Source organism: Lutra lutra, chromosome 6 (assembly GCF_902655055.1).
Source record: "Lutra lutra chromosome 6, mLutLut1.2, whole genome shotgun sequence".
Taxonomy (NCBI): Eukaryota; Metazoa; Chordata; class Mammalia; order Carnivora; family Mustelidae; genus Lutra; species Lutra lutra.
Genome location: NC_062283.1, coordinates 130,845,426 through 130,861,776, shown reverse-complemented (window position 1 = coordinate 130,861,776; position 16,351 = coordinate 130,845,426). Strand labels below are relative to the sequence as shown.

The window sequence follows — 16,351 nt, the reverse complement described above, 5'->3', positions numbered from 1 at the left end:
CACCAGGGAAACAAACAATCCACTTTATTCTTTAAATGACTAATTCACAAATACAATAAAAACAAACTCTGCCCTAGACAATATTATAAAACTTTAAACTTTATAATTTTGTTATGATTAATTCTCCTTCTTTAACAAAATATAAAAAAGGAATTAAAGGAGAAAAGTTACATGAACATAAGTTTATAGATTATGAAGAAAAAGGCTGAAGCATTGGCAAGGTCTGTTTAATCACCAAGAAATAAATCTAGTTTTACATCAATGGCAGTCAATTTTACTTTTATTTATCCTCATTTCATTTTAATCAAAAGGTGCCATGGCACCCACATGGAGTTTTTTTGTTTGTTTTGTTTTTTTCTCCTCACAGATTCCATAGAGAGGTTTGTCTTGTTATACATTCTGGGAGTCAGCTTGAACTTATCTAAACTTCACATACAATTAAATGTTCTCAGTACATACAGCTTTAGTTACAGCTGAATAGAGTTCCAGGAAACCCCATTAGGAGTTTCACTATTTACCCTACACCAACAGTAGCAGCTGGTACATTTTTGGCCATAGTGAGCACTCCTTTCATTGTGCATAACGAACCAGACTTTTCCCCTTAGTTTGAGGTTCACCACACTGCAAGTCAAATTTTAATGTAATTTTTTGATGTCTTATCACAGATTAAGACTCCTTTAGAGTTCAAATTGTAGTTTTAGAGGAAAATGACTCTAAAAATCTCAAAAACTTTTCAGTACACCATCACCACTTGCTAAAAGCTCACTATTTTAAGATCTCCTTTAATCTTATTCTGCTGAAAACTGAACATTTCCCTCCAACCCTCCTATCCTCAGCTACACAACCCAATAAAAATGGACTAGGTTACCAACGACCCACACAGGTACAGTTAATTCAAGATTCCAACTGCTGTTTCTACGTTTAGAGTACTCACAATACCTGCTAGGTTAAACACTCAAACTTCCTAGTTTCGCAGTTTCATCAAATCTGAGACCTGTCCTGCCTAGAAAGTTCCAACTTCATTTTTTTTCCATTTCTGGTTAAATAAAAAACAAACAAACCTGTTTTTCACTGAAGTGAGCAAAATCAATGATATCCTACCGAGTTTCTGCTAGGCAGAGCACAGCTGCGGGGTTGCTACAGTAACTCGGGAACACTGACCACAGATTGCCCCTGTCCAGGAAGGAAATCATTTGCTCCACCTCCTGAGGAGTCAAGGGCTCTGGCAAGCAGCCGTCTGCAAGCAGGACACGTTTTTAGTTCAGTAGCTGTGATGGAGCAAGAAGACAATTTTTTAGTGTCTCTCCATAATAACTGTTACCCAACAACCAAAACAGTCTCCAAACCAAGTGGCTGTGTGGGATTGTGTATTTCTTCTGCACCAATGTAAGACCATATTCTTCCCCCTCCTCTCACTAGAAACCTGAGCTAGGGAATAAGCCAAAATAACTTCCTCCCAGACACACAGACAAAAAAACCAAAAAAGCAAAAAAACAAACAAAACAACAATCCAAAAAACCAAATCCAAGTAATTAGAATATTTCCACTTTTCTGAAGAACACATTTTGCTTCCTGCTTTCAGGCTTTAAGCCATGCAAACTCAGGTTCTCTGACCACTTTTGGTTGGGGAGGGCAGTCAGATTTAATATTTATTGAATTTTTACTCAGCACCAACCCTTCTGCCAGGGGCTTTGACGTGTTATTTCATTTACTTCTCGCAACAGTCCTGTGAGGTAGGTAACAATATAATCCCTACTTAACAAATAAGAAATGGAGCCTCCAGAGTTACTTGATTGTCCAAGCTACTAAAAGCCTGGAGTCAAAATTTGAACCCGAGTCTCCTAATTCTGAAGTCTTATGGTTTTTCTCCTACACAACACCGGTTTTCCAAGAAAACTCTCAGTGCTTAACTGAAATATTCAAGCGTTCCTAAAATGACTCTGTTTTTGTTTTAGCAATACATTTTTGCAAGTAATGACTTCACTACTGATAAACTAAATATAGCCAGCCACCTTCCTAAACGCATAGGGAACAAAGGCACAGAAGGGTATTGGGCTGCATTATGGTCTAGTGAGGTTTCTGCTAAGTTGAAACTATAGCACTCACATTCTTGAGGAGGAAAGGCAAAGTTGAAAAGTAGATAAGGTGATGAAATGAATTTAGATGAAGCAACATCTCTCGGGCTGAAGAAGCTGTAGAGGGAGAGGGAATAAGAGTGGGTGAAGGACACATGCAGTACTTCAGCCAGAGAGAATCTTTCATCTCTATCATAATTTACTTTCAAGGATAATTCCAAGTATTCATCTATTTTCAGTTATTTCCCCACTTCGGGTCTGGAAAGGTCCTCTTACATAACACCTCTTCTCTCAAATGAGAACGAATCAGAGTTTTCCTCTTCCCTCACCAGAAATTCCATAATTACCCCCTTTCTCCTACATTCTGTTAGGGATTTTCCTAGGAGGATTGTCTTTAACATAATTGCTTTTCCTAGCTCCTCCAGATCTTGCCCTGAAAATTCTTTCATACCTATAGCTTGATTATTCCCCCAGCTGTAGATAAAATGTACCTCCAACTCTGTCCGTTTGGAGTCACCATCTCTTAAACTGCTACCCGAGCTTCTGAGTTCCTCCCTTCTATTACGCCTTTTCTGTCAGTCTTCTATTTCTACTTCAGTTGAGGACTTCAATTCTCTAGTTGCCCCAAAGGATTTCAGTGAAAAACCAAAAAAGTTCTAAAGAGCATACTAGTTTCCATAAGTTTCTAAAAAGATAGGTCAACAAGTATAAATTTATTATAAAGCATTCATAATCAAAGAAATCACTTAGGACATCACTGATTTTAAAATATTTTAAAAATATATCATATTCCTCTGAGTTTTTTTATTGGAAAGGTAATAAAATGTCCAATTTATTTTTCCTATACTTTGCTATAAAAGTGGGTACTGGAATTCATATTCTCAATTTATACTGATGATTATATATAATGCAAAGACTAAAATGCATCAAAAGTTTTAGATATAAAGGAATAAGGTGAGTCACTGGTTTTAAAAAGCAGCCCTGGATTTGTAAAAGAGAACAGGAACTACAGAAAAAGGCTTCTGTACTTGAGTTACTGTAATCTAAAAATAAAGTAACCACGAGTTTGTATTTGTAATTGTCACATTAAAAACTTGGGCTAAAGGCCTCTTTACAGAGCTCTTATATTTCCAAAAAAGAAAAGTATTTCACAGCTCTAAAGTAAGACAGGGAGGAAGCATCACGAAAGGTAAAAGACTTTCATTATTGTGTTCATTTTACATTGGTTCTTAAGGTTACAAGCTTACTAAATGAATAAGTGGAATGGTACTTGTATCTCAAAACTTAACTCAATTTTAAATATCACTAATCCAGTATAAATTCTTTGACTTAGTTTAAGAAATCTGCAAAGTGAATGATGTGTCTAAAACATGGACAGATTAGGTCTTTCAGTCAGTAAGAGAAAAAAAAGCACAGTCATTTATTATTTGTGACTCTGAGAAGGTCATTAGGCATTAATTTAAAAAATACTACAACTTGACACTTCATAGGGACTAGAAACATAATTCAAAATTTCATAAAGGTATATTAAATTAAAACCACTCTAGACAATTCAAGATCTCACTGACAGAGTTGATTTAAGGTGACAGTTTTACTATTGTGTTACTGTTCCCACATGATATCATCTCTTCTCAATTTCATTTGAAGATTATGGACTTGCACTGGATGAAAGTTGCTGTTCTTCTGAAGAGAGTTAGTTAGCAAACATCTTCTGGGACTATTTTTTATGGTCTTTGATCCTTTAAGGTTGTTCTCTTCTCGCTGAATCCCTGAAGCTTCACTCATCTTTGAGTTTTGAACTTTTTGCTGCAGTTTACGGACCTGGAAAAGAAAAAAAAAAAATCTGACATTTTAATAAAAAAAGATATTAAAAATATACCCTAAAATGGATTGATGTCATAAAGATTACATGAAATTTTAAAATTTCATTAGGTCTTTATTTATTGAATACCTGTTATATGCCTAATACTGTGCTAGTTAGGTAAAAATATCATGAATAAAACAATCCTTGCTCTCACAAAGCTATTGTTCTTATCGCTGAAAGAAAAGCATATACACAACAACTAGAAAATAATTTAGGCTGGGATAACTCTGAGTAGGACAAAAAGTGTTTATTTGAGAAGACTAAAGTAGAATAAGATCAATGTAAGTTGAGAAAATCAAGAACTCAGAAAAGCGGAGAGGAAGATTTATAAGGGATATAAAATGAGTAAAAACTGGAGAACAGAGATGAGAGAAAAAGGACCTTTCAGGTGGTATTAAGCAAAGCAAAGATCTGGTACTAGGAATGAGAATTGAATTTACAGAGTGAAATGTGTTAAATATAAATTCCTGAATTTAAAGTACTACTGAATGCCAGTGCAAAAAAAAAAAAAAGAATAAAGTTCCATTCAGTAGTATTTGGTAACAGTTGGGTAGACAGAATTAAACAAAATAAAACCTATCAACTTGCCAAAACTCATTTCTGCCAAGCCTAGTCCATTACTCAGTCTGTTTCACTCATGCATAGGCCTAATTTTGTAGAGCTGATCCAGACATTGGCTAAGAACCTGGTATTTGTCCAAGGCCATTTTAATTGCAGAGATTAAATTTATCATGATAAAATGCTTGAAAATTTATACTGCTACAGCTATAATAGAACATAAATAATATTTTTCAAAATATAATTAATGTGCATTTAAAATATGGCTATTTTTCTACTCTCTTTAAATTTCTCCTATGCAATTCTAAGAAAGTGTATAAGTTAAATGATCTTCACCCTAACACAATCATACAAAAAAATTTACTTTAGTAGAGCCCTAAAAGCCAGTAAAGTGAAAATATTTGCTTCAGAAGTCTCATTTCCTCTTTTTCTCTTTATTGATCATAGGTGAATAAAGGCAATAAAATTCTGAATCCTTTATTACTTTTCTACAAAAGTGAAGAGGGCTTTCTTGTAAGCTTAATATACCACCAACTTATATGAATGCTGATTATTCTATAGACAGATAAGCTACATGATGTGATTTGAAGGTTCCTGGAAAGACTCTCTCTGCCTTCTGCTCCAACAGCTTAACAGTGCTAAAATTCCAACCTATGGAATCATTGTCTTGGGATAAAATATAATATAATATTCCATGCTTATAATATTCCATATTCCATGACTATAATGTTCCATGATTCTTCTGTTAAAATATTAAAATTGTTATGTATCTTAGTTATTAAGAATTCACGTGCAAGGAGAGAGTCCCCCTTAACATCACACTATAACTAGCTAAGCACAGGTCCCTAGGTAATGGAACACAGCATAATTTGATCTGGGAAAGCAGAAATAGTGGTTTTAGCATTAGAGTACTGCTTTAGGAGCCAGGTTTATCTATGGTACTAAAGTAGAGACCTGTCAACATAAAGGGCTTCATTGAGGCATTAGGGTTAGGAGAGATAAAGGGAAAGAATGGTTAAAAGGGTAAGGAGGGCTGCAAAGCAAATTCAGTCTACCTCACAATTTTCCCAAGGCCATTTTTTTTTTTAAAGATTTTATTTATTTATTTGACAGAGAGATCACAAGTAGGCAGAGAGGCAGGCAGAGAGAGAGGAGGAAGCAGGCTCCCTGCTGAGCAGAGAGCCCGATGCGGGGCTCGATCCCAGGACTCTGAGATCATGACCTGAGCTGAAGGCAGCGGCTTAACCCACTGAGCCACCCAGGCGCCCCTCCCAAGGCCATTTTTGAGTACATAACTAAACTTTTTTGTTCCTCTTACTTTACATTATCTTGGAGAGTTATGTGGGAGGCTATGTTATTCCAATGGAATAGATGGCTCTGTAAGAGGCCTACGGGATTCCTGCCATCTTTTTACTAAGCTACACATACAGACCTTAAATTTGAAGGATCATACAGAAATAGAACACTGACTCCAGATGTATCTTTTTTTATATAATTTTTAATATTTCTTTTCAGTGTACCAGAATTCATTGTTTATGCACCACACCCAGTGCTCCATGCAATACGTGCCCTCCATAATACCCACCACTAGGCTCACCCAACTTCCCACCCCTTGCCCCTTCAAAACCCTCAGATTGTTTTTTAGAGTCCATAGTCTCTCATGGTTCCTCTCCCCCTCTAATTTCCCCCAACTCCCTTCTCCTCTCCATCTCCCCATGTCTTCCATGATGTATCTTTTCATTAAAATCTTTTACTAAAGCCTTCTTACATTGTCTTGATGCTTCAACAGTTTGGAAATCTGTTCTTCTTTAATTTCCATTTTCTTGACTAAATGCTCTAGTTCACATTCAATGTCTTCACAGACCGAATGACTTTCAGTGTCCTTCATTTGATTCAGTAGGTCTTCATGCTCCCTATGAAAGAAAAGCAAATATCAAGCACTGTTATGACTTACACTACATGTCTTTGATATAATTAAACAGTATTCTGTTCAACCATAAATTTTTGTCCATTAAATATTAATTTTCAAAGACAGTCTTTTTACATAGAGTTATCTAATAATCTATGGTAAATATAAAAGGCTCTTATGATTTGATTAGATAAATTTAGAAGTATCTTAGACTTAGGGTCTTAAAGAACCTTAAAATAAAGTCTGAATTCTTGATGTTCATAGCTAAATGTAATAAAATATTCTGATGTCCTTAGCTAAAAGCATTAAAGGACTCTATTTAGTTCCAACTTTGGAATTCTTAATATAGGGTGTTTGGGAAGAACTGCAGCTATAAAAATATTTGCCCAAGAAATCTCTAGATTTGGTGATAGCCCACTTAAAGGAATACTGTCAGGAGAACCAGCTATATCTTCGACAGACATCTTCGTTCAACGAGTTTGCTACCCAAATCTCATATTTCCTGGAATTCTTGTTGAATATATATTTAAAGTAGGGGCCTAAAATATGTATCCCACTCAGAATCTTATTTACTATGGGTGCTTCAAAACTTACAATGCAGACCAGCCCGAGTTTAAAACAAGGAATTGCTTTCCTACTTGTCTAATGAAATCTCACTTAATTAAAAAGATTATAAAAAACAAAAGGGGAATCTTTCTTATAAAAGCATTTGTGGGTTATAATTTAAGGTCACCAGACTGTATCTGTTAGAATGACAGTAGTATTTTTCTAACAGGTCAGATCTTGGCAACACAGAAACTCCTTAGATCGGAAAAGTAGTAATTATACACAGGTAGAAACTTAAATACTATCAATAAATACAGTGAAAAATCAGTGACAACTACTCTGCAGATCCAAATACATCCAAATCTGAAGCAAGGCCTTTAAGAATTCATAAGTGGAATTATTCTTAAGACTGAGAAGAGGGACGCCTGGGTGGCTCAGTTGGTTGGATGACTGTCTTCGGCTCAGTCTGCTTCTCCCTCTGACCTTCTCCTTGCTCATGCTCTCTCTCACTGTCTCTCTCCAAATAAATAAATAAAATCTTTAAAAAAAAAAAAAGACTGAGAAGAAAAAAGATAGCTATATATCTTGCTAGTTCTGATAAAGAATAGAAATACTTACATACTCATTTGGTCCAGCTCATCCTGCATTGCCATCAAAAGTTCAGACAAACTGTCACCAATAGAAATGGAAATTTTTGAATCAGAAGGTTCAGCTTTACCCTGGGAAGTTGTTCTAAGAGGCTTGTAGAGACATGGAGGCTCAGTAACTTCAGGAAGTTTCTGACAGGTATGTGGCCCATAATGTTGCATCAATTGCAGGAGGCTTTGCATACTTGAATTCACAGAACAGCTCGCACTGGCAGACTTTAGGGAAAAGAAATAGCTAAGAACAACTTCAAATGACTCATGGCATTTAAATAGCACTTACGACAAAGCAGGAGTGGGTCTGAACAAGTACCTTCATTTTTTCCCTTCTCACCTTCTCAGCCACAATAGGCAGTGATCCAAACTTTGAATAAGTTTGCTGAGGTGGTCCTCCCTTTAAACATTTAGTTTTCTAAATATTGACAAAAAAGTAAACAAAAATTGTTTTAAAAGACATTTATGATATAACGAAGTCTCAAAATTCAACAGGAAACAATCTGATTAGAAAATAAGCAAAAAATGTGGATAGGCATTTCACTGAAGAGGTCACAGAGATGCCAATAAGCACACAAAAAGATCTGCGACATCGTTAGCCATTAGGAAAATGCAGGTTGCAATGAAACATCGCTATATACCTATCAGAATGGCCAAAATAAAGAACAGTGACAATACCAAACGCTGGCAAAGATGTGGAGAAGCCAGATCGCTCACGCATGGCTTGTTGGAATACAAAAAATATAAACTTTCAAAAATAATTTGACAGTTTCTTGTAAAACTAAATATGTGCTTATACGGTAAGTATATATGATGATTCTGCGATTATACTCTTGGACATTTAACCCGGAAAATGAAAACCAATGTTCAGGGGCGCCTGCATGGCTCAGTGGGTTAAGCCGCTGCCTTCGGCTCAGGTCATGATCTCAGGGTCCTGGGATCGAGTCCCGCATCAGGCTCTCTGCTCAGCAGGGAGCCTGCTTCCCTCTCTCTCTCTCTCTCTGCCTCTCCATCTACTTGTGATCTCTCTGTCAAATAAATAAATAAAATCTTTAAAAAAAAAAAAAAAAGAAAACCAATGTTCACCCAAAAACCTACACAGAAATGTTCATAACAGCTTTATTTGTGATAGTCAAAAACTGACATGAATCCAAATCTCCTTCAACCGGATCCAGCAAATACCAGCACACACCTTTTATTTCAGTGTCATGTTTCGCATCATGGATGTACTGCAGCTTACTCACCAACCGCAATGCAGGATGAGCTAGACCAAATGAGTACGTAAGTATCTTCATTCTTTATCAGAAGAAGTAGCAAGATATATAGGTATCTTTTTTCTTCTCAGTGTTAAGAACAATGCCACTTATGAATTCTTCAAGACCTTCCTTAGATTTGGATTTATTTGGATCTGCAGAGTTACTGACACTGATTTTTCACTGTATTTATTGATAGTATTTAAGTTTCCACCTGTGTATAATTACTACTCTTCTGATCTAAGGGGTTTCTGTATTTCCAAGATCTGAACTGATAGATAAATATTACTGTTATTCTAACAGATACGGTCTGGTGACCTTAAGTTATATAAAGCTGCTTCTAGGATCTATTGTGTTTTTATCTTTTGTGTCGTTTGGTGCCTCTTTTATGAATATTGCAGAATACATTTCTATAAGAGTTTAGTACTAGGGGCAGTTTGAGGGAGGCCTTGGTCCCTCTGTGCCTGTGTCTGGCAGAGCTGGTGTGAGATGAAGAGACGATCCTTCCCTGTGCAGCCTTTGAGCACACACTGAGACAGTGAGGAGCCAGACGAAAGGCACAGGTTATGGCACTGAAGCGGATTAATACGGAACTTAGTGATTCGGTCCATAACCCTCTAGCATAATATTCTGCAGGTCCACAAGGTGGTGTATTCTTTTTGACAGTTCATTTTCCTATAGTCTACTCCTTCAAACCACCTAAGGTTGCATTTGCAACAAGAATTTATCAGCCAAATTTTAACAGTAACGGTAGCTATTTGTCTCAATGTTCTAAGATCACAGTGATGTGCTGCTTTAACTATTTCTAAAATTCTTTCATCCATTCGTTCACTGTTACGTGACCCCCTAGTCCCAGAGATTGCATGGTTCTAAAAAAGATAAGTACAACAGAGTATCTTGGAAATGGACTCAGAAGTAGGTCATGTGATGCTACCATAAAGTCAGAATAACCTGCATTATAGCTGAAATAAAATTTAAACTACTGTTCCTTTTTTGATTTTCTTATCCAGCTTATCCTTGTCAGACTTCATCTTTTTAAATTTTATTTTTTATTTCCCTCCATTCATTCACACGCTCATCTGACAAAGCCTTGAGTTCTTCCAGCTTTAGACAATAACTGCTTTTAAAAACTACAAGGTATTTATAAAAGAAGAGTTGCCCAAGATTCAGAATTAAAAAAAAAAAAAAAAAAGATTTATTTATTTATTTGTTTGTTTGTGTGGTTGGGGGTTGTGCAGAGGGAGAGGGAGAGAATCTCAAGCAGATTGCACCAAGCACTGAACCTGACACAGGGCTCCATTCCACGACCCTGAGATCATGACCTGAGATGAAATCGGGTGACACTCAACTGACGGAGATAGCCAGCTACCCCCAAGATTCAGAATTTTAAAAAAAAAATGGAGCATGTGTATTATTTGGCTGATGTCTTCACTCTAACTTGGGTATGAGATGAAAACCATTCCTCACTGCTTTAACATGTTGAAGAAATCACCAGGGGGGGACGGAGATGGATGCTCAGTTGTCACAGGAGAGCAAGCAACATTATTCAAGCATCCATTCTTTAGCCTTCCACCAAGAGAGATTTGGGTTACATGATATACTTTATGCTCATAACTGCTATGACTGGAGAATTGCTATTAATTTATAGCATCAGCAGAACAGAAACTATGATGTATTTTATGCAGGTTAATAATGGAATGATATGTTCTTGTTCTACAGAGAATGGAAACTGGAAGTCAAATACTCTTTGCATTCCAAAACAGAGTCTCCAATTTTTTTAAATTTTCATTTAATTTAAATTATTAGGAGGCTTGGAGCTCATAGTTAATCTACCTTCTAATACACTGTTTAATATAGCACTGAGCAAATGATGAAAGTTGTCAATGGATCAGTGATCAACTAATAGCTCTGCTAGTAACTTAATTTATTTTTCTAGCAATAAAGTTGCACAAATCGAAAAAAATAGTTTAGTACTAGGAAAATGTCTATCTTTCTAGAAAAATTGGAATGCTTATTATTGTTTCACAAATATACCTACTGTCATATGGTCTTTTTTGCTTTGGTTGTCAAGTAAACTCAAAACTAGGTTTTGTCTGGGGCACCTGGGTGGCTTGGTTAATTAAGCATCTTCCTTCGGCTTAGGTCATGATCCCATGGTCCTGGGATCAAGTCCCACGTTGCGCTCCCTGCTCAGCAGGAGCCTGCTTCTCCCTCTGCCTGCTCTGCCTGCTGCTTCCCATGCTTGTGCTCTTTCTCTCTGACAAATAAACAAATACAATCTTAAAAAACAAATAACCAACCAACCTAGTTTTGTGCTCAACTGCTGATACTTTCTTTAACTAGATTTTATGGAATTTTCTATCCTCAAATCTAAAACCACTCAACTAATTTTTATTCATATTTCAAAGCACTATTCCATGTGTTTTATTATAAATCTCTTCAAATTCTTTTTGGAAATGGATAGGTATAAATATTTAAAAAGTAAAGAAATAAGCATTAGCAAATAAGAATGAAGTATCTGCATACCTTCAAAGACTTCTTCTTTTCCTTAGAGTGTTTTGGATTTGATACTGAAGACATTAAAATTCTGTTGATTTCAAGTCCAGTTTGAAGCTACAATATTAAAGAAAAAGCTTTATACAACTGATTTTTAACAAACTTCTTCAAAAACATTGTAATAAGAAATCAAGTCTCAGTTTATGAAGACAAAATGCTTGGGGCGCCTGGGTGGCTCAGTTGGTTGAGCACCTGGCTTAGGTCATGAGATCAAGCACCATGTCAGGCTCTGTGCTCAGCACTGAGCCTGCTTAAGACTCTGTCTCTGTCCCATGGGGCGCCTGGGTGGCTCAGTGGGTTAAGCCACTGCCTTCGGCTCAGGTCATGATCTCAGAGTCCTGGGATCGAGCCCCGCATCGGGCTCTCTGCTCGGCGGGGAGCCTGCTTCCTCCTCTCTCTCTGCCTGCCTCTCTGCCTACTTGTGATCTCTCTGTCAAATAAATAAATAAAAATCTTTAAAAAAAAAAAAAAAAAAAAGACTCTGTCTCTGTCCCCTTTCGCAACTCATGTGCTCTCACTCTAAAATAAGTAAACAATATCTTTATTTTTTTTTAAAGTGCTTTTTGAGGAAAAAAAGAAAACCCCAGGGTGCCTTGGTGGCTCAGTTGATTAAGCATCTACCAGATGATCCCAGAGTCATGGGATCCAGTCCCACATCGGGCTCCCTGCTCAGCAGGGAGTCTGCTTCTCCCTCTGACCCTCCTCCCTCTCATGGTCACTCTCTCTCTCTGAAACAAATAAATAAAATCTTAAAAAGAAAAGAAAGGAAAGAAAAGGAAAGAAAAGAAAAAAGAAAACCCCAAATGCTATTTTTTGTATGTGAAAGCTAAGTCTATTGGTAATTGTAATCATTTTCTGCTTATAAAATAATGCATTAACACATATATGTTAATCAAATTGAAAACAATCTATATCAGGTATTATCATATATATATATGTATATGTACATACAGATCTGTGTGTGTGTGTCAGAATTTCAAAAGACTACAAGACTTCTTTTGGCAGTGCATCCAAGTATGGTTGAGTTACTGATAATCTCATTATTATAGCAAAAAGAGACAAAACTAACAAGCTAGGAAGCAGAAATTATAGTCTAAAATATAGTCTACAGATAATGAAAACAAAGTATAATGAAACATGTGTGGCTTATTGTGATAAATGCCATAATGTTCTATTTACTTCAGATGCTTTGTCTTGAAACAGCTTACGCTGATGTTCTTCTTCCTTAAGTTTTTCCTCTAAATGTTTAATCTTGTCCTGCAAAAGAACAAAAAATTAGATTCTTATATAAAAACTAGAGCCAAATTAGCCTTTGTTCTTTTTCCACATAGAGTCTTCAAGTCTTGATTCTTTGTAGTTGAGCAAATTAAAGCAGAAAGTCAGAAAAAGAAATGTCAAAAGATACTATGATTTTTCTTGGCTTTCTTCCTATGCTTCTTTACCTGCTATTACATATAAGAAGAATAAAGGAAAAGCAAAGAATGTACATGCAAAGGCATTATTAATTTCTAGCAACAAAACTATAATGATGAAGTTTTGGGGGGTATTAAATGTTTAGAGGTTCAAATGATCATAGTCTTGGGTCTCAATGTTTCATTCAAAACAGAGAAATCACGAGAAATGTCTACTGTGTGCATATTATTAAGGGTGCAGCTATTGATGGAGGGAAGGGATAGGAAGACATAGAAATATAATATATGGACTACATCAAAATAAAAAGTTTCTGCACAGTGAAGGAAACAATCAATTAAACTAAAAGGCAACCTATGGAATGGGAGAAGGTATTTCCAAATAACATATCTGATAAAGGGTTAGTAACCAAAATAATATAAAGAACTTACAAAACTCAACACCCCCAAGACATGGATAGAAGACATAGACATCTTTCTGAAGAAGACATCCTGATGGCCAACAGACACATGAAAAGATACTCGACATCACTGATCATCAGGGATATACAAATCAAAACTACAATGAGCCATCACCTCATACCTGTCAAAATGGCTAAAATCAACAACATAAGAAACAACAGGTATAGGCAAGGATGGGATGGTGAGAAAGGGGACCTCTTGTGCACTGTTGGTGGGAATGCAAACTGGTACAATCACTGTGGAAATCAGTATAGAAGTTCTTCAAAGTCAAAAATAGAGGTACCCTATGATCCAGCAATCACACTACTAGGTATTTACCCAAGGGATACAAAAATACTAATTCAAAGGGATACATGCACCTTGATGCTTATAGCAGCATTATCTACAATAGCCAAACTATGGAAGTAGCTCAAGTGTCCACCAACTGATGAAGGGATAAAGAAGATGTGTGTATAGGGGCGCCTGGGTGGCTCAGTGGGTTAAAGCCTCTGCCTTCGGCTCGGGTCATGATCCCAGGGTCCTGGGATCGAGCCCCACATCGGGCTCTCTGCTCAGCAGGGAGCCTGCTTCCTCCTCTCTCTCTGTCTGCCTCTCTGCCTACTTGTGATCTCTGTCTGTCAAATAAATAAATAAAATCTTAAAAAAAAAGATGTGTGTATATATTGCCATATATAAATATATATTTATTCAATGAACCATAACTCAGCCATAAAAAGGAATGAAATCTTGCCATTTACAATGACATGGATGGAATAAGAAAGTTTTAAATACCAAAGGACAAATACACCACAAGGTAACGTGAGAAAAGTTGGCAATGATTTTTGCAAGACAGAAAAGTAGATAGGTGGCCTCCAACCTTACTTTGAAGGCAGAAAGAGCTGAAATTTCACTAGAGAGTATAATGCTAAGCAAAATAAGTAAGTCAGAGCAACACAAATCCCACATGATTTCACTCACATTTGGAATTTAAGAGACAAATGAGCAAAGGGGAAAAAAGGCACAAAGAGAGACGTATCAAGAAGCAGACCCTTAACGGGTGCCTGGGTGGCTCAGTGGGTTAAGCCTCTGCCTTCAGCTCAGGTCATGATCTAAGGGTCCTGGGATCGAGTCCCACATCGGGCTCTCTGCTTGGCGGGAAGCCTGCTTCTCCCCTTTCTCTCCCCATCTCTCTGCCTACTTGTGATCTCTCTCTGTGTCAAATAAATAAATAAAAATCTTTAATAAAGAAAAAAAAAGAAACAGACTCTTAACTATAGAGAATAAACTGATGGTTACCATAAGGGAGGTGGCTGGGGGGGGGGGGGAATGAGTTAAACAGGTGATGGGGATTAAGGACTACATTGGTTGTGATGAGCACCAGGTGATGCATGGAACTGCTGATTCACTCTATTATATACCTGAAACTAATATTACACTGTATGTTAACTGCAATTTTTTTCAAAGATTTATTTATTTACTTGAAAGAGAAAGAGAGAGAGTGTGGGATCAGGGGGAGAGGTGGAGAAAGAGAGACAGAGAATTCCAAGCTGACTCCTCAGTGAATGCCAGAGCCCAATATGGGGCTCGATCATGTGACCCTGAGATCATGACCTGAGCTGAAACCAAGAGTTGGACACTCAATCAACTGAGCCACCCAGGTGCCCCCTCTAACTGGAATTTAAATAAAAACTTAAAAAAAAATTGTGAGGGGCTCCTGGATGGCTCAGTGGGTTAAAGCCTCTGCTTTCGGCTCAGGTCATGATCCCAGGGTCCTGGGATAGAGCCCCACATCGGGCTCTCTGCTCAGCGGGGAGCCTGCTTCCCCCTCTCTCTCTGCCTGCCTCTCTGCCTACTTGTGATCTCTCTCTGTCAAATAAATAAATAAAATCTTAAAAAAAAAATTGTGTAACAACATATGGTGATGGATATTAACTAGACTTACTGGGACAATCATTTTGTAAAATATACAAATATAACAAAATACAAATACCAAATCATTATGTTGTATAACGGAAACTAATATAATGCTCTATGTCAATTTTACCTCAATTAAAAAGATGAAAGGAAAAAAAACATAAGATATGTTCCTTGTTGCTTGAGAGCTTATACTGTACTTAAGGAAATAAACAACAAAACAATGAGTATAATTTGACTCAGACCATGTATACACTTATACATATAAGTACTTCATCTTATACCCATTGTATGGTTCAGAATTTGAGGACAGTTACATTTCAAAGGGAGAGCTCCCTTTATGTTGGAGAACTCAAGGAAGGCTTCATAGCAGAAGCAGGACCTGGAGAAAAGTCCTAGTGATATGGATAAAATGTGGGTTGAAATAGGAGAGGGCATTTCAGGGGGGATTGAGGATAGCTTTAACTGCAAGCAGTGAAAAACAATCTTTTCAATACCCTTTAGGCAAATTATCTGACAAATGAAAATGTTCCGCCATTTCAAAAGAAGCCAAAATTACAATTTTACATCAAAAGGCAAGCTCATTCATGCCATGACAGAATAGATTAAATTTTTATCTCCACAGGCAGAAATTCATATGTGGATTACTAAGAGCTGTTAAAGAAGTTTTATAAATCAGATTTACTATATATTCACATATAGGGCTTAACACCTGCTTAACACTAAAGATTTATTCCTGGCATCATCACTTCAAAGAAATAAGTGGAAGCTTACCTCAGCAGTTTTCTGAGTGGTTGTTAGTTTAAAACATTCTTTTTCTAAGACATCAAGCTTTTCAAGTTTTGCTTGCAGCTTCCTATGATCTTGTTCTTTTTCCCTTTGAAGCTGGGCCTGGAAAGGATAAAAACAAAACCTGAATTTGGCAAGTGATTCCAATGGCTCAAAAATAATACAATTTCTGAGAATTAAAGCATGATAAATCTGTCATAAGAAGCACGTATGTACATGTACATATTTTAGGTAATTATGAGTAAAAAAGAAAATCAAATACTTTTAAAGAACATACAAAAAAAGATAAGCTATATTAGCATTAATGGAACATACTCTTCTATGCATGTTTATATAACATTTCTACTACAGAAAACATCAACAGTGAAATCTATATTAAATTTGTAAGGTGACCAAACC

At 36.6% G+C, this 16,351-nt stretch overlaps 2 protein-coding genes across 13 annotated transcripts in view; both read right to left on the bottom strand.

Moving 5' to 3' along the window:
- Positions 1-3,310, bottom strand: part of LOC125102363 (uncharacterized) — a 185,629-nt gene extending 182,319 nt beyond the window's left edge. The window contains exon 1 of the mRNA XM_047733495.1: positions 1,062-3,310. The gene's annotated coding sequence lies outside the window, so the exon portion shown is untranslated. The remainder of the gene's footprint in view (positions 1-1,061) is intronic.
- A 159-nt stretch (positions 3,311-3,469) lies between these two features.
- Positions 3,470-16,351, bottom strand: part of CEP57L1 (centrosomal protein 57 like 1) — a 71,248-nt gene continuing 58,366 nt past the window's right edge. For 11 of the 12 annotated variants that reach the window (XM_047733496.1, XM_047733497.1, XM_047733498.1 and 8 more), the window contains 7 exons: positions 15,938-16,054; positions 12,579-12,656; positions 11,370-11,456; positions 7,931-8,008; positions 7,571-7,815; positions 6,266-6,410; positions 3,470-3,896 (listed from right to left, as the gene is read on the bottom strand). In XM_047733496.1, the coding sequence (XP_047589452.1) occupies positions 3,678-3,896; positions 6,266-6,410; positions 7,571-7,815; positions 7,931-8,008; positions 11,370-11,456; positions 12,579-12,656; positions 15,938-16,054 (969 nt within the window). In that variant the 3' untranslated portion in view covers positions 3,470-3,677. The remainder of the gene's footprint in view (positions 3,897-6,265; positions 6,411-7,570; positions 7,816-7,930; positions 8,009-11,369; positions 11,457-12,578; positions 12,657-15,937; positions 16,055-16,351) is intronic. The other variant, XM_047733505.1, reaches the window with a different exon arrangement.